The 18,238-nt window shown below is 43.5% G+C and overlaps 2 protein-coding genes across 7 annotated transcripts in view; both read left to right on the top strand.

Annotated features, from left to right (window-relative positions):
- The window catches only part of HEMK1 (HemK methyltransferase family member 1), a 46,638-nt gene extending 41,927 nt beyond the window's left edge, over positions 1-4,711 (top strand). For all 6 annotated transcript variants that reach the window (XM_064454082.1, XM_064454083.1, XM_064454086.1 and 3 more), the window contains 4 exons: positions 501-606; positions 1,592-1,687; positions 3,480-3,593; positions 3,937-4,711. In XM_064454082.1, coding sequence (XP_064310152.1) covers positions 501-606; positions 1,592-1,687; positions 3,480-3,593; positions 3,937-3,973 — 353 coding nt within the window. In that variant the 3' untranslated portion in view covers positions 3,974-4,711. The remainder of the gene's footprint in view (positions 1-500; positions 607-1,591; positions 1,688-3,479; positions 3,594-3,936) is intronic.
- A 128-nt stretch (positions 4,712-4,839) lies between these two features.
- The window catches only part of MAPKAPK3 (MAPK activated protein kinase 3), a 137,169-nt gene continuing 123,770 nt past the window's right edge, over positions 4,840-18,238 (top strand). The window contains exons 1-2 of the mRNA XM_064454080.1: positions 4,840-7,131; positions 13,630-13,713. The gene's annotated coding sequence lies outside the window, so the exon portion shown is untranslated. The remainder of the gene's footprint in view (positions 7,132-13,629; positions 13,714-18,238) is intronic.

Here is an 18,238-nt window from a genome sequence, read left to right on the forward strand (position 1 = left end):
TAGCAAGCTGAACCTTGTCTGCAGAAGATAGAACCATTAGATGGTTGATACTGCTGAGAGGGCCTGGCTCTTGCTCATTAGAGGTCCTTCAGCAGCTCTGATAAGGGGAAGGATATACATCCTGACAGCTAGTGTAAGCTCCCACTTAGGCCTTTGTGGGATCTCTCAAGTTCTGGTTATTGCCTTAGATCCAGATGGACACAGAGCTCTAGAGCATCAAGGTCCTGTGCTTTGTAACGTGTTCCACTAAGTGGGACTGTTGATATGAAAAAATAATACTTTTCCTGTGCTTAGTGTCACTCTTGCATTCAAGGTGGGAGAGTGAGCAGGCCAGGCTACCATCCTCTTCCCCCCACTAAAAAATAGGGTAAAATTTTGTTAGAGAAAAGCAGGGCCAAACACACGTGTTTGTGTCTGGAGAGACAGAGGATTTTGACACTGAGGTTTATAGGGAAGATTGCTATGGTTGAGAGCTGGTTGTGATTCTTTTTCTTTTCTAGGTTCAGCCAAGCAGCTGCTACTCTGGGGCCCCATAGACTTTATAGTCAGTAATCCCCCATATGTCTTCCGTGAAGACATGGCTTCCTTGGACACAGAAGTTGTCCGGTAACAGATAAACGGATTTTTCTTCTCCTGTTCCTTAAAGCAAGGTTTTCTGCCTGCTTCTTTATACTACACACAATACATGCAGGTGTAATATACGTGTACATAGTGTAGGTGTGTTTATATGGTTTAGAATAACACAGTGTTACTTTGATACTGCTTACAGGTCTGAAACAATATTAAAGTATTTTAAATATTTATAAAAATGAGGAAAGCACACATTTTGAAACAAAAGAGTTTCCAATCCAAAACTGTTTCAGAATGTTTTCCCTATATTTTTTTTGTTAATAATTGGTGTGACTCTATGAAAGAAAGTACAAGTAATCTGAGCAGTTTTTTGTGATGGAAAAAAAAACTTGTGTGGAAATGCTGTGACCCATTCTTATCCCAATACTTGTCTTAAGCAAACAAGCCCACACAAACATGAATAAGCTCTTTTGGGATGTGGAACTACTTGTGTGTGCTGGTTCTTCCTCAGAATTTTGTCATGTATATCAGGACAAAGTCCTCCACCCACCTCTGTACAAGATGTGCACCAGACCAGATTCTGAAAGCTGAGCTTTCTTACATCATAATTCGCTTTGCTCAGTCAGAAGGCAGTTCAAACTGGTTGTTGGCATGGTTGAAATAAAGCAAATGATCCCTTGCTGTACAACCCACTCTCTCCCAGTCCAGCTAGCACAGAGAGAGGAGATCCATGTTTTGGAACTGTGAGATCCTGGCTGCAGTTGGCATGTAATTTTCAGGAAGAGTTCAAGGGATGTTTTCTGATTGTGCTCAATGTGGAGTTTCTCTGCCTAGCGGTACCTGCCTCCTTAATCTCTGTCTTTTACATAAAAGCTATGAGTGCTGTCTCCTGCTATAGGAGTACTGGAGTTCAGGTGTGCTAGGTGCACTCTTCTCCATGGATTGTGGGGCAATGCATCCTCAAGGGCATGGCTCATGCCACGTGAATTGCTGTTAATGTCTTTTTATTCCCACACTCCAGCTATGAGGACCTTGATGCACTGGATGGGGGAGATGATGGAATGAGAGTCATCAAAACAATTCTAGCGCTGGCTCCTTCTCTTCTGAAGGATTCTGGGTAAGCGCTGTTCTCTGAATTTCATGTCTTTTGTCCACTCACTTTTATAACTTCTGTTGTCTTTTCATACAGGAAGGTACAGAGGGAAAACAGTTGCAAAAATATCTCCGTCCCCTGCATTCCATCTAATAATAGCAGTTTAAAGTGTGTCATGTGTACAAGCAAAATTAGCTTGAAATTGGTGAATAAAGAGACATGTTCCTTCCTTGACCAGTGCTAGTGTTTCATAGTCATTAGTGAAGTGAAAAATCTTCAAAGGTCAAAGTAGCATAAAAAGAACATGAAAGAGAGAGTGAAAAAAAAAGAGGAAGCTTTCTAAGCAGAATAACTGGTTGAAGGAGAAGCAATATAGAGCTATGTGAGAATGAATGTAGATCTCTAGTTCCCTCCCACCCTTTAATTAGGGGAAATTTGTTTATTGTGCCAGGATACAAAGCTGAATATCCCAGGAGAAAGAAGATCAGCCAGGGATAGTTTCTTAAATGTTAAATTTCTCCATGGTTAATACTCAAGACTGCGTGTTCCTATTCTCAGTCATGTAGGATCCATTGTGGGATCCATTTTGTACTTAAAGATCAATATGCTGATACCCAAAAGTCTGTTGTGCCAGAGTATTCATGTATCCTGTTAAAAATTCCTTACATTTTACCAGCATAAGAGAGGCATTGAAAATCTGCTGTTTTGAGAAGAGGGACAGGAATATTGAGAGGCATGCTGCTTGCAGAAGAATTAATTTCTCATGCTTTGCTTGACCACAAGAGCAGAAGATGCTCATCAGAACTTCCAAGCAAGAGATTGGTCCTGTGGGGTTGTTTGTTAGGATTTTTTTTTCCTTCCCTTTTTGCTTGGTTTATAAGATGGAGCCCCCATTGAGGAGTGGAAGTTTTTTAAGGTCAGGAATGAAGTCCACACCCAGCTTGTAGTTAGTTTGGTGAAATTATAGGGAGTATCCTGTTTGGGACTTATTAGGAATTCTCAGGAGAGCATATGATTGAGCTTGGCCTCTTTTTCTTTGCCTGTTAAACTTGTATCTTGCTGTGCTCTCTCAGACAGCATGTAACCTGCTGGCTAGGGTGGTTCTGCCTCCTCATGGGAGTGGAGACTCAGAAATGGCCCAGTGTCATAAAGCCCATCTGCAGCAGAGATGGAAATACCCCTGTAGTGTCCAGGCCTAGTCCTGGTGCACTAACTGAGGTTGTCTGATTACTTCCCTTATCACTGCTGCACTCTCCTTTGTGCAGTCCTCTGTGTAGGTCTGAATGCTGGTGGTGTTTTCATGACTGACTTATGGAGACATTTACTGTGGGGAAAAAAAGTGTGTACTAACTTGTACTTTCTGACTCTCACTACTGGGACTTATTATCACCCTGCTTGTACAAAGAGAAACTTCATGCTGCCAGTCCGGTGCTCAATGTTCATGTATTTGCATCGTAAAACTCGATTCTGGCCTTAAATCTTTGGGGGCTTCAGAAAGACAGACCTGGCAGTACCTCTGCATGGCGTTCAAAAGGGATCCTTACATCTCAGTACAAGGGTTTAACTGCTCAAACAGGATTACTATGAGAAATCCTCGAGATCAACACTTTCTTCCCCTGAAAGAGGCAGTTGGGATCTGCATCTTAAATCTTAAAGCTCTGATCTGGTTTAGGATTATTGGATTGCAGTGTGTTTGCTGACCTTCTCATTTCCTGCACTGGTAGGAGACATCTAGAAAGACACCTCAATTTTTATCAGTTTAGCAACCTAAATGTTTGCATCTCCCCACTTTCTACTCCCAAATGTGTCCTTTCAGGAGTGTGTTTCTGGAAGTTGATCCCAGACACCCAAATATGGTGGAAAACTGGCTACAGGCACACCCCAACTTACAACTTGGCATTCGTGCCATTCACAAGGACTTCTGTGGCAAGTAAGTCTTTTTTACCTTCAGATTTTTGCTTCAGATATAGGTCTGTGTCCTTTGTAGGTTAGGTCCCTGCACCCTGATGTACTGAAAGAACTTAACCAGTGGAGGTCCACAGCTGAAGCCAATCTTTAACAAAATAGGGCTCTGTTCAAGTATCTCAACCTTCTCAGATCCTGGGGTAGCCTGGAAAGTGTTTCTGAGTCAGAAATTCTGAGGCAGGTAAGCATTTCTGATGGGGTGACTAGCTCTGGTGAGATTATTGCCATTGGAAAATTGCTGCTTTTATAGGATGGAGGTAGAGTCATGTTCCCCCTAGCAAAAGTTCTGATCATTCTTTTTCCAACAGGGCTAGGTTTCTGCACATCCAAAAACAAAGCAGATGACAACTCTACCAAAAATAACTCTTCTTGCAGTATGCTGGTGAGTCCTGCTGAACAGCTTGTTGAAAACTGCGTGGCAAAAGGAATCTTCACTTTGTTCCCCAGTGCATTGAACTCTCTGTGCAGTCGCAGTCCCCCTCATTTCCTGACAGACTTCATCCAGTTGCAGAAGTTCAGCAGAGCATGTAGAAGTGTTTCACCTTCCTTGGGGAACTGCATGCAACTCATTAATCACAGGACCCAGCATGGAAGAGTTCACAGCTCCAGATATTTCATTAAAAATACAACTTCTTAACATGTCAGATCACCTATTTGACTTCGAAAGAATTTAACGTCTCTTTGGTTTTTTTGGCCTTGAGATAAATTTTATATAAAATGTGACCAGATTGGATGATAGGTCCAAACTCTGGGTTATATTGGCACATGGATATGCTGGTATAATGGGACATGACTAACCTGCATATTTTAAATTCAGTTCTATTCCAGGATCCTGATGCTCTGGAGTAGATCTCTAACAGCAAAGCAGCCTTCATTTCCCAGTCCTGCTGAGTGACATGTCTTTGAGAGAACAGTGCACATGTTACACCACACGAATCTACAGCACCTGTCACTTGGTGGATGCTGGCAGAAACAATGAAAATTTTGTAATGTAGTGCTTCAGATCAGTGTCCTTACAAGAATTGCTGTGCAATTACGTTTTCAAACATGCTAACAGACCTGAATAAACATCTGGCATCTGCATATTGCTTCTCATAGTAATAGAAGTGCCTAACTTCCCTGTAAGGCATTTAACTGCAAGACTTTACAAGGAAGGCCAGAATTGCTACTCCAGTTTTGCAGATGGAGAAGCTGAAAAATCGGGAGGTGGAATGACTTGTATAAAATCTGACAACAGGCTAAGTTTGGAGTAGGACCCAGTGTCTTGACAGCCATGGGAATAGCTGAGGTCTGTTTCTTTGGGAAGGATGACTCAGAGTAGGGTTGCCTGAAGCAAAACTGAGAGAAGTCCCTGAAATGGACAGTCAACATTATAAATAGTGGAAGGATTAAATTCAAGCTGCTTCTTGTTGGTGGTGTTGTTTCTAGTGTTGCAAGTTCCCTCCCTGACCATAACTAGCCAGGGAAGGAAGGAAATGAAAGCAAACTGAAGGATCTGGTCTACCAGTCTGAATGGAAGTACTTGCTGGGCCAGTGGAGGTGAGTGCTCAGTAGAGAGTGGGAGTGTCCAGACAGTGACAGGTGCTATCAGACTCTCTGTCCAGGCTGAACTGGGAGTGCACAGCCAGAAACATTAGGTAGGAGTTGTATCAGCAAACTGCATCTGTTTGGAAGGCTGCAGCAGACTCTGAGAACTTTACATGAGCACTAATGCATCTAGTCCCTTTCCCCTGTACCTCTCTCACACTCATGCTACCTGCTCTTTCATTTGCTTTTTAACTCTTGAACTCTGGCCTTGCTTTTCCACAGATACCTGTGTGCTCTCTGATATACGAGTGTTTAGGTCTGCAGTCGGATCCTTCCCCCACTCTATGGGCTTTTGCCGCTCTGTTCACAGACTGGCCTTTCACCCCACTGTACCACTCAGCCCTGCATTTGTCCTCCCCACCGCTCTATGCACCTGGTAGTTTGCCATGTCCCGTGCACTCTTGAAGTTATGAGCCTTCTCTGGACTGCAGTACCTACCCTGGTTAAATACAGTAGAGGAAACTAGTAAAGGAGAGAACTAAAAAAGTTCAGTTAAAGCACACTTGAAACTAGGTTTAGAAATAATGTTCCAGCACAGCTGGTTTCTGGCAGTTTTGCCTGCAAGAGCCATGAGTAGAAATTGTAGTCAAAAACAGTTTTTTGTTTTGTTCGGGTTTTGTTTTTTTTTAAATACTACTTCAGGGTCTTTTTTTAAAGTTCAGTTTGTCAGACTTATTTCTCTAAATTTAAACTTTTAAACAGTCCACAGATTTCATCTGGGTGTTGGCAGTGCTTATGTATGAAACAGCAACACGCACAGCTTACTTCTTCAGGATGCTTTAAAAGCTGGATAGTTTACTGGCTTATGAGAGTGTTCAGTGGCATCATATTGCATTCTGCAAGGCGTAAGCTGATTTCCTGCAGCAGGCTAGAGTTAGATGTCCCTCTGAGAGTGCTGGTGGCTGAGCTGCAGAAAGCAGCACGCCTTTTCTTGGAACCATCAATCAATCACTTGTCAGCTCTGAGTGGGACACTTTCTCTGTGAGACAGACTCTTGGTTTAATCTAGTAGGACAAGTGTTAAATTCCTATATTTATAGCTAAAGCAATAATTAAAATGCTTGCATTTCTGTGGGTTTGTGCTGCATAGTAGATACATATCACGGAAAACACATGGTGCTGCTGACCTTCTCATAAAGACAAGAATGGATAAAAATTGTTCTTCCTCCCAAGAGGCTGCATTTATTTGTCAGACTCACATCTGAGGGTATGTGCTGGTGCCGTACGACGTGTTCTTCAGTGCTTTATGCATACTGGCCCAGACTCATTTTGGTACAGAAGCACTGCAAAGCTTTTTGGAGGTGGTGGTTTTAAGGAAGCACAAGCACTCCTGTCGTCCTTGCTAAAGCACTGGACCGTGTCTGTGTTGTCTTTGTTGCCTGTGAGCCGGAGGCTCAGCTGATGCTAGCAATATACTGTGCACGTGAGCTCTCTGCAGAGGCATAGCTGCTTTCAGAAGCCACAGAAGGCTGATGCTTCAGATGGCATTTTACGTAATCAGTATCTGACATAGATTTAATTTTCTGGGACTTACTGGGTCTTTGGAACTGTATCAAAATGGTGATTTGTTTCCTGAAGTGATGCTCTCAGAAAGGGGCGTTGTTTTCCTCCAGAACTCTGAAGGGGGGGAAGGGGGGGTGAGCGTGTGCATGTGCAGGTGTACTCATGTCTGTTTTGGAGAGTTATCAGGTGTGAAGTATCTACTAGGATCATACTGGCCTTTCCTGAGAGGAGTTGGTAAAAGCTTGGGTCTTTGGCAGAGCCCTGAAGATGGTGCTGTGGTCTCAGCTTAGCTGTGTCTGTGCAGAGAACTGTCCTGCCACAGGCTTCCTGCTGTGAGGGGAGCACGGCAAGGTACAGTCACCCAGTGAGAGAACTTGGGTCAATAGAGGGCTTCAGTGTAGATGCAGCTGCAAGGTAGGTCTTTAATCTCTATTCTTGTGCCACTAAAACAGAGTTTTGGTGTGGGGCTCATGTGGGGAAGCTGGGAGGGGACCTCGCATCTGTGATACAGGACTGGGGTTGTACCTCATATTGTTAATGGGAGGCCTGAAACTTGCATTAGTCCATGGTTTTGGACAATCTAGTATGCTGGAGGACAGAGTACCATTCTTGTTCTGGTGTAATTTCCATGTAACTACCCTGAAGTGCAAGTACCACCTCTGTTTTCAGTCTTCCACCTGAGATGTGGGGTGAAAAGGACTTTCTCAGGGACTTTAGAAAGTCTAAGAAATGCACTTATCATCACAGTGTTCTCAGCTGAACCTGTGTTCTTGTAGGGATGAGACTCCTTTCCAGGCAAGGAACTGACAGACACAGAGTGACTCTACTAGGGTGACACAGGAGATCTCTGGGGACCCATGTGACTGAATGTGTGTGGATTACTGGCCAGCACTCAAGTTAGTTCCTTGATGCAGGGCCATAGATCAAAATTGGTTGGAAGAGAGTTTGACAGTCATCTAGCCTAATTTCCCTGTCCAAGTAAGAATCAACTTGGCTTACATCATTCCTGACAAATGTTTGCCCAAGCTGATCTAAAAAGCCTGCAATGCTGATAAGGACTTTTGCATGGAATCTGTTCTGGTGCTTTGTTGTTCTTCCTGCTAGAAAGTTATCCTTTGCACCTAGTCTTCCTTGCTGCTGTTAAATCTGAGTACTTCTCCTGTCCTGAGGAGGAGATGAGCTGACCATCTCCTAGCAGCTTCCATGTGGTAGTCTGTTCCCATGTTTCCTCACAGTCTTCATTTCTGAGGAAAGAACACCAACATTTTGTTTTTTCTGTAGGCCACTTGCACATCCTTCCCTCCCTGCTTGAGAGATGTAAAGGGGGAGCAGGTGTGCTGAAGGGTAGTGTGCTTCAGATGTGTTGCAGGTGATACTTGTGCCTATGGTGATTGGAATAACAGGGCTGCTACAGCTCATCTTATTACAGGGGAGGAGTCATTTCCCAAGCAGAGAAGACCAAGCCAAAACTTTAATTAATATTTTGCTTGTCTGGGCAAGTTTTCAAAAGCTGTATTTAAGTTTTAATAAACTACTATTTCTACTCTAGGTTGCTTCCAGAGGGATGAATACACAGTGAGAGAAGGCTTCTCTCACAGTCAAGATGATGAGATACAAAGAGAGACTTTCTCCAGTTTCTAGCCTATTTCCTCTTCCATAGATGTTTTGATATGTTTTGAGTTAAATATTGGAAGTTTCAGATGTTCCTCCCTGTGGAGGGTCATGTCATAGTCCTCCTCTGTTTCTTTTGCCTGGCAGCTGCTTGCAAATCTTAGCATGGTCCATCCAATCCCCAGTGAATGCAGGAGGCTATTTACATGCTACCACCCTGCAGTCCTGGGATCATGGCTGAAGCATGCTCTGCATTCAGCTCATGAAATTGGGACACGTAGCAGAAGTTACTGTAGCCTCAAGGATGTTCTAAAATGTGCCCTAGTTGCTGAATCAGACCTTGTACCCAGTTTTCTCCTGCCTTGCAGTCACCTCATTGGTGGTTGTGCCAGATGGGCTTACGCTGGCATGCCCAGAGGTGAGTCTGTATCTAAACTGTTCCCAAGATTTGCCCTCTGGCCTGTGGTAGTCTTTTGTAAGGGTACGTGCAAGCAGCAGGTCGTGTCTTATGGGATGCTGACCTGTATGATCTCTCTGGCCCTGGACTTGTTGTTCTTGCCTGTCACTGCCACAGCGGGTCTGGCAGAACAGCCTTTTGAGGGTAGAATAAAAGTACAAGCTGTTTGCTAAATTTCCTGCTCGTGTTACTTGAGTTTTTGACCCCCTCTAGAGAGAGTACATAAGGGTTATGTTACCCCCTAGGTAGAAGGAAAGGAGAAGACCAAGAAACATGCTAGTAGTAAGAGATGTGATGATGCTAACCTCCGTGTGCTGTAACTGAATACCATGATGGTTATACTTCTGGGCTGGATCCTGGGATTGGGCCTTTGGGGAGTATGGTGTGTGCAGATGCACTGGAGTTTTTGCAAAATCAGCTGTTTTTACAGGGATATTCTGTCAAGCAAGCTCCTTTAGATTTCTTTCTCTCATGCCTGAGGAAAGAAATCCACATGCCCATGGATTTCACTGTGGGGACTGAATGGGTAGGGATGACAAAGAACGGGGAACCTGTTTGCAGCAGTTGCTGTCCAGAAGCAAGGCCTGAGTAATTCCAGCTGTGCCCAAAAGCAGGTGTACCTTGCACTCTTCTCCATCTGCTGTTGCTAGGTCAGAGGCAAATAAGCTGTCATTCCACTTTGCTCCCTGTGGGCAGATTAATGCTTCATTTGCTGGAACCTTGCCAGTGGTTCCATCCTATACTGGGATTCACCAAATCTGGATTCAGATCCCTGCTGTGTGACAAACTGCAGGCCTGACCTTGGGCGTATTATTGCTTACTCTGTTCCCTGCTGTTATGGTTGGAATAATATCACTTTCCTGTCTTTCAGCCCGTTGTAAGAGTACCTTATATACAGAATGTGGGGCACTCAGTTACTTCAGAAAGAACTGAGTGCCATATGGCAACCTCTTCTTCAATTACATCCAGAAAGAGCAAAGGATGAGCCAACTCTTATGAAATCCATCTCATCTGCTTCTTGGTGACAGGGCACACCACCCTGCTGCAGTGTGATAAATCAGACTTGCTTTGCTAATTTCCAGTGCTGCTAGTGCAAACCAAAGGATGTGAGAGTAAGCTAAAGTACCGGCACTAGTTTTTCTGCAGCAAGTGCATCTCTGAGCAGGATGAGAGCATGATGTACAGACAAATCAGCCTGCTGTGGAGTGCTGAGAAAGGGCGTCCTGTTCACAAAAGCACCTGGTGCTTTTACAGTGCATGAATATAAATCTGTTGCTATTGCAGACAGGTCGAGAGAAGAGACCACAACATGTGGCAACACCATGGTTTGTCTCCTTTATGTGGCTGATGTCAGAATTGTAGCTTTGTTTAAGTGGCAGCTTCTAGCTCTAAAGATCTGCTTCATGTTCTCCCTGTACCAGCAAACCTGAATGATCACTGTTCTGTGTCTTGTGTGCTCATCCTAGCATTTTGGGCAGAGTGGACATCAACACGTCATTTCAGTTGCAGTATTATGATATAATTATGATGATAACCGTGGCTATGTCAGCAAGGTTACCACAGAATAGGAAGCCTTAGAACAATTGCACATGAGCAAACTGCTGCCTGGGGAGGATGCGGCCTTGTCCCCATTAAATACTTGCTCTGGGTTCAGCTTGCTTCAAAGGGCTACATAAGTAGTCTTGTGCTTCATCCTTTCTTTTGTGACAGCTGGGATGTTTCGAGATCATCCTGTCCATCTCTGTCCATGTCAGAGAGCATCAGGAGACTCTGCGGGGATTCTCAGCTCCCAGGCTGCAATTTGCAGCATTGCAAAGAAGAGTTTACCATCGAAATATCCATGGCCAAGAGGTGTGGCGAGAAACTGAGGCACAGCAAAGGAGTCACAGGAACAGCTTGAATGCTCTTAATGGCAGTTCTGGCAACCCAGCTCTAGCTGTACTTGTTTCTCCCTTCACTGGTTCTTTAAATAGTAGTGCCAACCCAGCTGTCACTTGGAAGGATGATAGTGCCTTGAGAGTAGGAAGTAGTTATTCCTTCCTGTTTGCATGAAGGAAGGATGAGAGAGTGTGACTAGAAGAATGTTCAGTTTCAAGAGCCTCAGTCCCGAGATATGACTTGAGGGTAATTTCCACAGTTTGTGTACTGGCACAGCCATTACTAAAAACTGCAGGACCTGGACATACACAAATGACAGATGTGATGGAGGAAGATGGGAATGGTAAAGAAACCATTATATGAAGTTCATCTAGAGAAGACAAGATTCTTGAGAAACAGTGTGTTAAAATGAAGCTGAGGTTTTAGGAGGGATGGCCTGTGCTGCCACATTCTTGCTTTGCCACTCTGAAATCATAAGTAGAAGTGTGGGGCTGAGTCTTCATAAGGTACAAGTTGTACATAGGAGGCAAACTCTGAGCATCTCTGCTTAACATCTGTACTTCAGAGAACAAATGGAGCCCCTTCTTCAGTGTGGATGGCTTTCTGGTGGACCACAGGCGATGGGCAAGCAACAGCAGACAGAGTACAGGACTCTGAGAAGCCTTTTTGATCGAGAGCAGAGCACTGCTCAGAGTTTGTCTGAAAGATGCCACTTGCCCAAGTTTCTAGAAACACCAGTTGCACAGTTACGTATGAATATATGGGAGGCAGAACTCTGCTTCTAGTGGAATTTCTTCAGCAATTCTTATATGGGAGATTTTGATTTCTACTTTATGCTATCTGTTGCCTATAGTGTTAGCTCCCCACCTGCTGCTTCTTCCTTTTTTGATGGTTAGCTTGTCTCCTGTATTTTGTATACATGCTATAGCATGTGCACAGTGGGGTGTGCCCATCAGCTTGATAGTAGAGTGACTACTGCAGTGGAGTCCTTACCTGGCAGCCTGAGCTGCTGCAAGAGCTGCGGTACCCAGCAATGCTGATAGCAGAGTGGCTTCTGCCATCAAAATCCTCACTGTTTATCTGAAATAGTCATTCAAGATTGTTTAGACTGCTTGTGTTGTTGAAAAAGGCTTGAATTATTATAAAATTCCTGACAAGGCACTTGGCTTATGATTAATTACTTAGGTTTGCATGGTGCGTTTGTATTGTCACAGTGCTTAGAAGCTTTTTTTCACAGGTTGCTCCATCTCTCTCTAAGCTTTCGGTAGTCTATTTCCTTGCCAGTATCTTGTGTAATTCTCCCCCTGCCAATATTATTGGCTTACATGGATAAACTTCTTTGTGCTAGATAACTTGGAGTAAGCTTGTGACAGAAAAATCCTCATTTAAAAGGCAGTTTCATCTTGTACTGACCTTCTCACGATTTTGCTGCTGATGGTTTTTGCTGGGGTGGGAGTCATGGTCCTGGCATGTGCTTGAGAAGAGCAGATTAAGATCATACTTTGTGCAAACAGGCTTCTTCATTTAATGTGTATGAGCAACAAGTACTCAGGCTGAAAGTAGATTTTTGTACTTCCAGTTCAGTGAGTTTTTGTCTCATTTGTGACAGCAGACTGTAGCCCTTTGTTCAGCATCACAACTTTTTCCACCTCAGCAATGTGCACGCAAACACACACATGTGGTGCAGAACCTGAACTGTGCAATAAACTCCACAGTAACTTCTATAAGCCCAGCAAATACATAATCTGTTCTGCTTCAGGGCTTGATTGTGTGCCCTATTGGCCAGCAATAAAGCCAAGAGTATGGAGGGAGGTAGTTATTAATTTATTTTGGCTTTTCCATCCATCGTTGCCTATGTGGGAAAGAAAAGCGGCATAAACAGGAGTTAAGGGGCATAAAAGGAGTTAAAATTGTGTCTTTGGAGAGGTGGCCTTTTTAACTTGTGAAAGCTGGATAATTTAATGAAATTAGTCAAGTATTAAATTAAGTATTTAATTTAGTAATTAAGTAACTTTGTTACTAAATAGGGCCAGGATTAAGGGCAGGATGTGAGTCACGGGCACAAAAATTAAAAGATTAATGCATCCAGATGAATGCCTTGTAGCCTGTTGTTGGTATCTTGATCACAAAATAACTGCTTGAAAACCTGTCTCTGCAGCAGTTGATGCTTGCTAGCACCCTCCTCTCTCATGCACAGCCTGGAAAAGCAAGAAGGGAGGCACCATCCCAGAGCTGATGGCATGCCTTTTCCTGAGCATCCTCTAGAAAGTGTGGTCACTTGCCAGTAAAGCCTTGAGCATCCATTTAAGGATAGCGCTGTACACCCCACACAGGAGCATGATGCTGCTTCTTCTCAAGGTCTGACCTGCTGCTTTTCTGCAGACAGTGGGCAGAAGAGTGAAGGCAACCCCCTCTTGACTTGCTCTTCTAATCTGGTAGTGCCTTACTCATCCACCAAAGCTCTGCTCAGCCCTGGAGTGCTCTCACACCCAGCTGTGCCTGATCTCTCATAACCTCACAGAATTCCCTCCGTCCTGATCCTCTTGGACTTTGCCCCTAGCAAAAAGTCTTGCTCAGGCTTCTCAGAATTAATGCGCATTAGCCTAACTCAGAATTGCCTTTTCCTGGGAAGTTCTGACACTATAAAGCTTGTTTGGGTTTTTTTTCCCCCCTCCTTAATCAGACTTAAATAATTTATTTTTAAAATTTCCTGTGAGGACACCATGTCCCAGATTTTGAGCTTTAGAAATGTTTTGCTCTGGGATTTCTGAATTTTTGTTTTGAGTTGTATCCATTTTAAGTTTTTGTACTGTTTATGCTTACTGCTGATTTGCTAAGTAAAGACTAGTAGTAGGTCACAGTATGTATATTATATAAGAAAAAGCAGTAGTTTGTTACCTCTTTTTTTAAGTTGATAAGAACAGTTGCTGCTCAATATGACTGAAACATCTTCTCTTATCCTCTAGAACAACAAGTCCCTTGTTTGTAATCTAATGAAAGTCTGGCACTGCCATTACAACATCCAGGAATGCCTTCATCTAGAAAAGCAGGTTACATTTCATTCTGTAGTAAGTAGCAATCGGTCTTAATGATCTGAACAGTAATAAAATATTTCACTACTTCAGGCATGTTAGGGCAAGGTAGTAACGATGCATGTGGAATAAAAACTTCTAAGATAAAATATGTAGAATTTGGAAGTTCTGAAATAGAGCTTCTGAACTGCCAGAAACTAAGCTCTTTCAAGTAGCTTTGGCAGGAACTTTTATCAAAATCAATGCTCTTTCAAAAACAAATTAAAAAAAAGATCTGTACTTAAAAGAAGTTCTTCCCAAGAGGATGTTTTGATGGTGCTTTTCTGCTAGCTGTCTTTCTGTCCCAGCAAAGGCACTCTTTGTTATGCTGCTTAGCATTGTGAGAAGACTTAGATGTTTCTCACTAGGACTTAAACCCAAGTGTCTGTAGTCAAAGTCCTAAAAATTCCTTCATTGCACAAGCTGCCCTTCTCTGGCTCCCACACGGCTTTTGCACCACTTGTAACACATCACGTCGGGTGTGAAATAATTCTCCTTATCCTGAGGCAGGAGCATACTGTTCAAACAGCTACTGTCTTTCCTGCCCTTCACACAGGGAAAGGACTGTGTGCTCTCACTGTTGGACCTCTTCCATGGAAGTCTCCCTCCACATGGACAAAATGGCAAATGTTGTCATCCCTGTTTCTCTCTTCCAAGGTGCTGCCCAAACAAGCAATGCAAAGGAGTTCCAAAAAAAACCCAGGATGGCCTGAGCAGGGAAGATAGCATGCATGACTGGGAGGCCGCAGGATTAATGGAGCCAAAGTTTCCTTTCCCGTCATGCTTTGCATTGAGATTTGATGACTAGCATGGGTGGGCCTTTGCTGCTCTTGTGGAGGAAGGTGTTCCTCTGGTTACCTTTCAGCAGTCATCACTGCAGACAGTGGTGGGAAGCCACAGTTTCGGGAACTAGATTCCAGTGTGATTTACAGCAGAGGTGAAGAGTTTATCAGCCTTAAATCCATGCAGCTATTGCACCACATAGTTTTAAGAAAACATGTTCAATTTGGGAATAGCATCCACAGTGGAGAAGCAGATCTGGGCTGTAGCATGGCAAAGGATTCCTAAGTAGGATATTTTCATGGGAGTTGGTACACAAATCCAGGCATCAATAGTTTTAAGATATAAAGTATCCCAGCAGAGAAGCATGAGTCAGCAGTGTGCTGTCAAAACTGGTCTGCCCTTAGCAAGACATAGCTGCCGTGTTCACCCCACTCCACTGATTTAAAGACTTTCTTTTTCTTAATAGTATTAGTGAAAGGAGCACTTCCCTAACAGGGAAGACTAACCTCTCCAGAAGTCAGAACTAAAGATGCTGACAGCTTTGTTGCAAATGCAGAGAATATGAGGATAAGTGACAGTTTTCAAGTTAGTGTAAAACAAGCAGATTTCATGAACCGGTTTATGCTGTGCAACCTTAAGGCCATTATTACTGCAAGGATCTGGGAGCAGTGCATGAGTGAAGACAGGGTATGAGGGCAGTTTCTGGAACCATGCCACTGAAATAACACTGGACAAGTTCCCATGGGTGTGCTTCTCTGAATTTTATTTCCATAAGGAAGCAGATGTCCCCATTTGCCCCAGTTCACGGAATTAAATTGGGGGCTGAAAAACAGAAGAATTCTTTATTCCCTAGTCTAAGATCTGGATTTAGCTATGTCCAAATTGATTCTTTAAGCAAGTATGAAAATGGCTTTGCTTGTTCTTAAATTATATTTTGTATGTCATTTTTGCCCTGTCTGGCTTTATACTGAAAGTGGATCTTTGAAAGGCTGTAATCTGGGAGACATCATAGCTATGTGTATGACACTAGAAGCTACAGGGAAACCCCAATGTAACGAAGTCAGCAGGAATTTTGCCCATGAGCATGGAACTGGTGTTTCATTAGCAGGAAAGCCTGAGCAGAACTGGTCTATGCTAAGAAAAGGTTGTTCCTGTTGCTCATGGCAGCAGGGAAAGTTGAGTGGATGTATCTGGCCATTCTGAAGAGGTTGTCTGGCTGCATTTTGGAGCTTCTAGAGTCTAGGGAAGAGCTGTTTACTTCTGAATAGGATAGAGGTCTTAGATTTGAGGGCCTAAGGGAGGCTCTGTCATTCTGCCACCACTGACTGAGCCACAGAAGATACAGGATTGAAAGCCAGAGAATCAGTGGTGTTCAGAAGAGTCTACCAACAAGGGAAGGAGGGCCAGGGGACATAGGATCAGGGGAGTCTTCTGTGGGACTTTGATTGTTTGTGTGTGTGAGAGCGCCCTATGGAAGTGCAGAGAGCGCAGGACTGAGTGCTGGCACCAGCTTCAGGCCATGTGCATCCTCAGCCACTGTGGGAATGATGTGCATGACATGCTGGCAGGTGGGAGTAGAGGAAGGAATGAGCTGAGTGCTGAGGAGGCTGCTGGATGCAGGAGAGGAACTTTGATAGTGATAGGAACATATGGTGGAGAAGTGTCAGGGCTGATAAGGTTGTATGATAGTTTCAAGGGGACAGAACTGCTACAGATAGGGAGGTTTAAAACCAGGATACAAGACTGTGCCAAGAACACTGTGTACGGTTCTGTCAGAAAAATGTACTCACCAAGGAGCAGGTGCAGAACAAGGCTAGGAGGATGAGTAAGGAACAGAAAGCTTAGCAGATGAGAGGAGGCTAAGAGAGATGAGTTTGTTTTGCCTAGCAAAACAAAGACTGAGAGAGGAATGTGATGTCTCTCTGTAAACACTTCATTGCAAAGTAAATACTAGAGGGGAGGAAAAGGTCTTTGCAATAAAGATCAATGCTGGCACAAGGACAAATTGGTACAAATTCTCTATTAATAAACTTAGCTTGCAAATTAGATTTTCAACCACTGGAGGAGTGAGATTCTGGAGCAGTCTCTCAAAGGGAGAAATGGAAACTGAAGGAGCTTTGTGAAGAAGCCTGAGGAGCCTGCGGTAGCAAAGGTAGAGTAAATTAGACCGAGTAGTCTAGGCAGGAGGGCAAGTTGCAGCAAAAGGTGGAAGCAGCAGTCAGCAGCCATAATTAAGAATTGATAACCAAGTTACAAGTCAGTTGTAGGAGATGGGGTGTTTCACGATACCTGAGCTGTGCAGATATCCAGCTTTGACTGTACCTAGTGTTTAAGAACAGAGACTTCACCAAAATTACTAAGTTTAGGGCCTTTTCACAGCATATTTTAGAATGAAAAGTTGCACAGTAGGACTCTGCTAAATCTTCCCTCTCCACTTCCCAGCTGCTGCTCCATTCTGGCACAGATCTACATTGTGGCTGTAGTAGGGTAGCTTTGTCTCTGCGCACCTAATTCCTCGTTCATAAAAGATTAGGCTATGTTTTAGGACATATTTTGAGAATGCCCCAAATTTTGCTGTAGACTTCCTAAGAAAGCCTTTTGGCATGACATTGTAGAAGGAAGTTAGCATAGTTTAGCAGAGCTGCCTTTGTCAGAGGAGGTGGTAGGATACTTTTGCAAACAAGCCCGTTGGTTTGCAACAAGCTTGAAATTGTGTCCGTAAATTTTTGGATTAAGAAAAAATGAAGTAATTTCTTGGAAGTGTTTTGAAAATTGCAGTGTTATCCCAGGTCAGAACTGAGGAGCACACACATATAGGACAAGCTGAACTTCTTAGGCTAGAAAATGAGATGAAAATGCAAATAGATAAGCAAAAAACCTAACAGCTAAACCAAGAATGGTGGTACACAGAAATGGCAATTCTTTGGAATTGGGATGAAGAATGCAAGAAGCAAGCAATAACTAGAAGATACATCTGGACAGAAACATGAGGAATAAAAAAAGAGACAGAAGGGCAGGCAGAGCAAGTGGTCTTTTTCAGCTCCAAATCAGACATGAGCATTCAGGCTCAGGCTGCAGACCTGGAGAGCATCAGAGGTATATAGGAGAAAGTTGGAGGAGCAATATATTGCCCATCTGAAGAAAAAAATCTGCTGCTGCTTTGAATTTTGCCACAATATCCATGGTGTAGCTCTGCTGAGTTTGGTTTTCTGTGCAGAATTTTTCTCTTACTAACAGACTTTACTTATTTGTCCCCCAGCATGATCCTGACTTGGCAGTAAAACTAAGCAGAGCATTGGAAAGTTGCCATTAATCAATGGAGCCAATGCATTGGAGGGACAAAGTGAACATAAAAATTGTGTTTCCCAGAGGAGGCTTTTACCCAATGATATGAGAAGTCATAGGTCTTTCAGAAATGGCCAGCTTCTCTCGCCTCCAGCTCATTAAAGCATTCTGTCCTTGCATTTTCAAGTGATCATGGGTCCAGCAGGGAATTTTGGTAGGAAGAAGGGAAATCATGAGGGACTGACACAAGTGATTTAATAGTTGGCAAGGTCAAGCCTATTCCTCCTCTGCAGCCCAGGTTGACTCCTACAGTCCTTATGCAGAGCCTTGAGCTCTTAGCTTACTCCTTTTCCATGTCGATGGACCATTTGGCCTACTTACAGTGAAGTTAACTGTCCTGTGCACATGCTGATTTGGAACCTTGTTTTTATATTAG

Source organism: Phalacrocorax carbo, chromosome 6 (assembly GCF_963921805.1).
Source record: "Phalacrocorax carbo chromosome 6, bPhaCar2.1, whole genome shotgun sequence".
Taxonomy (NCBI): Eukaryota; Metazoa; Chordata; class Aves; order Suliformes; family Phalacrocoracidae; genus Phalacrocorax; species Phalacrocorax carbo.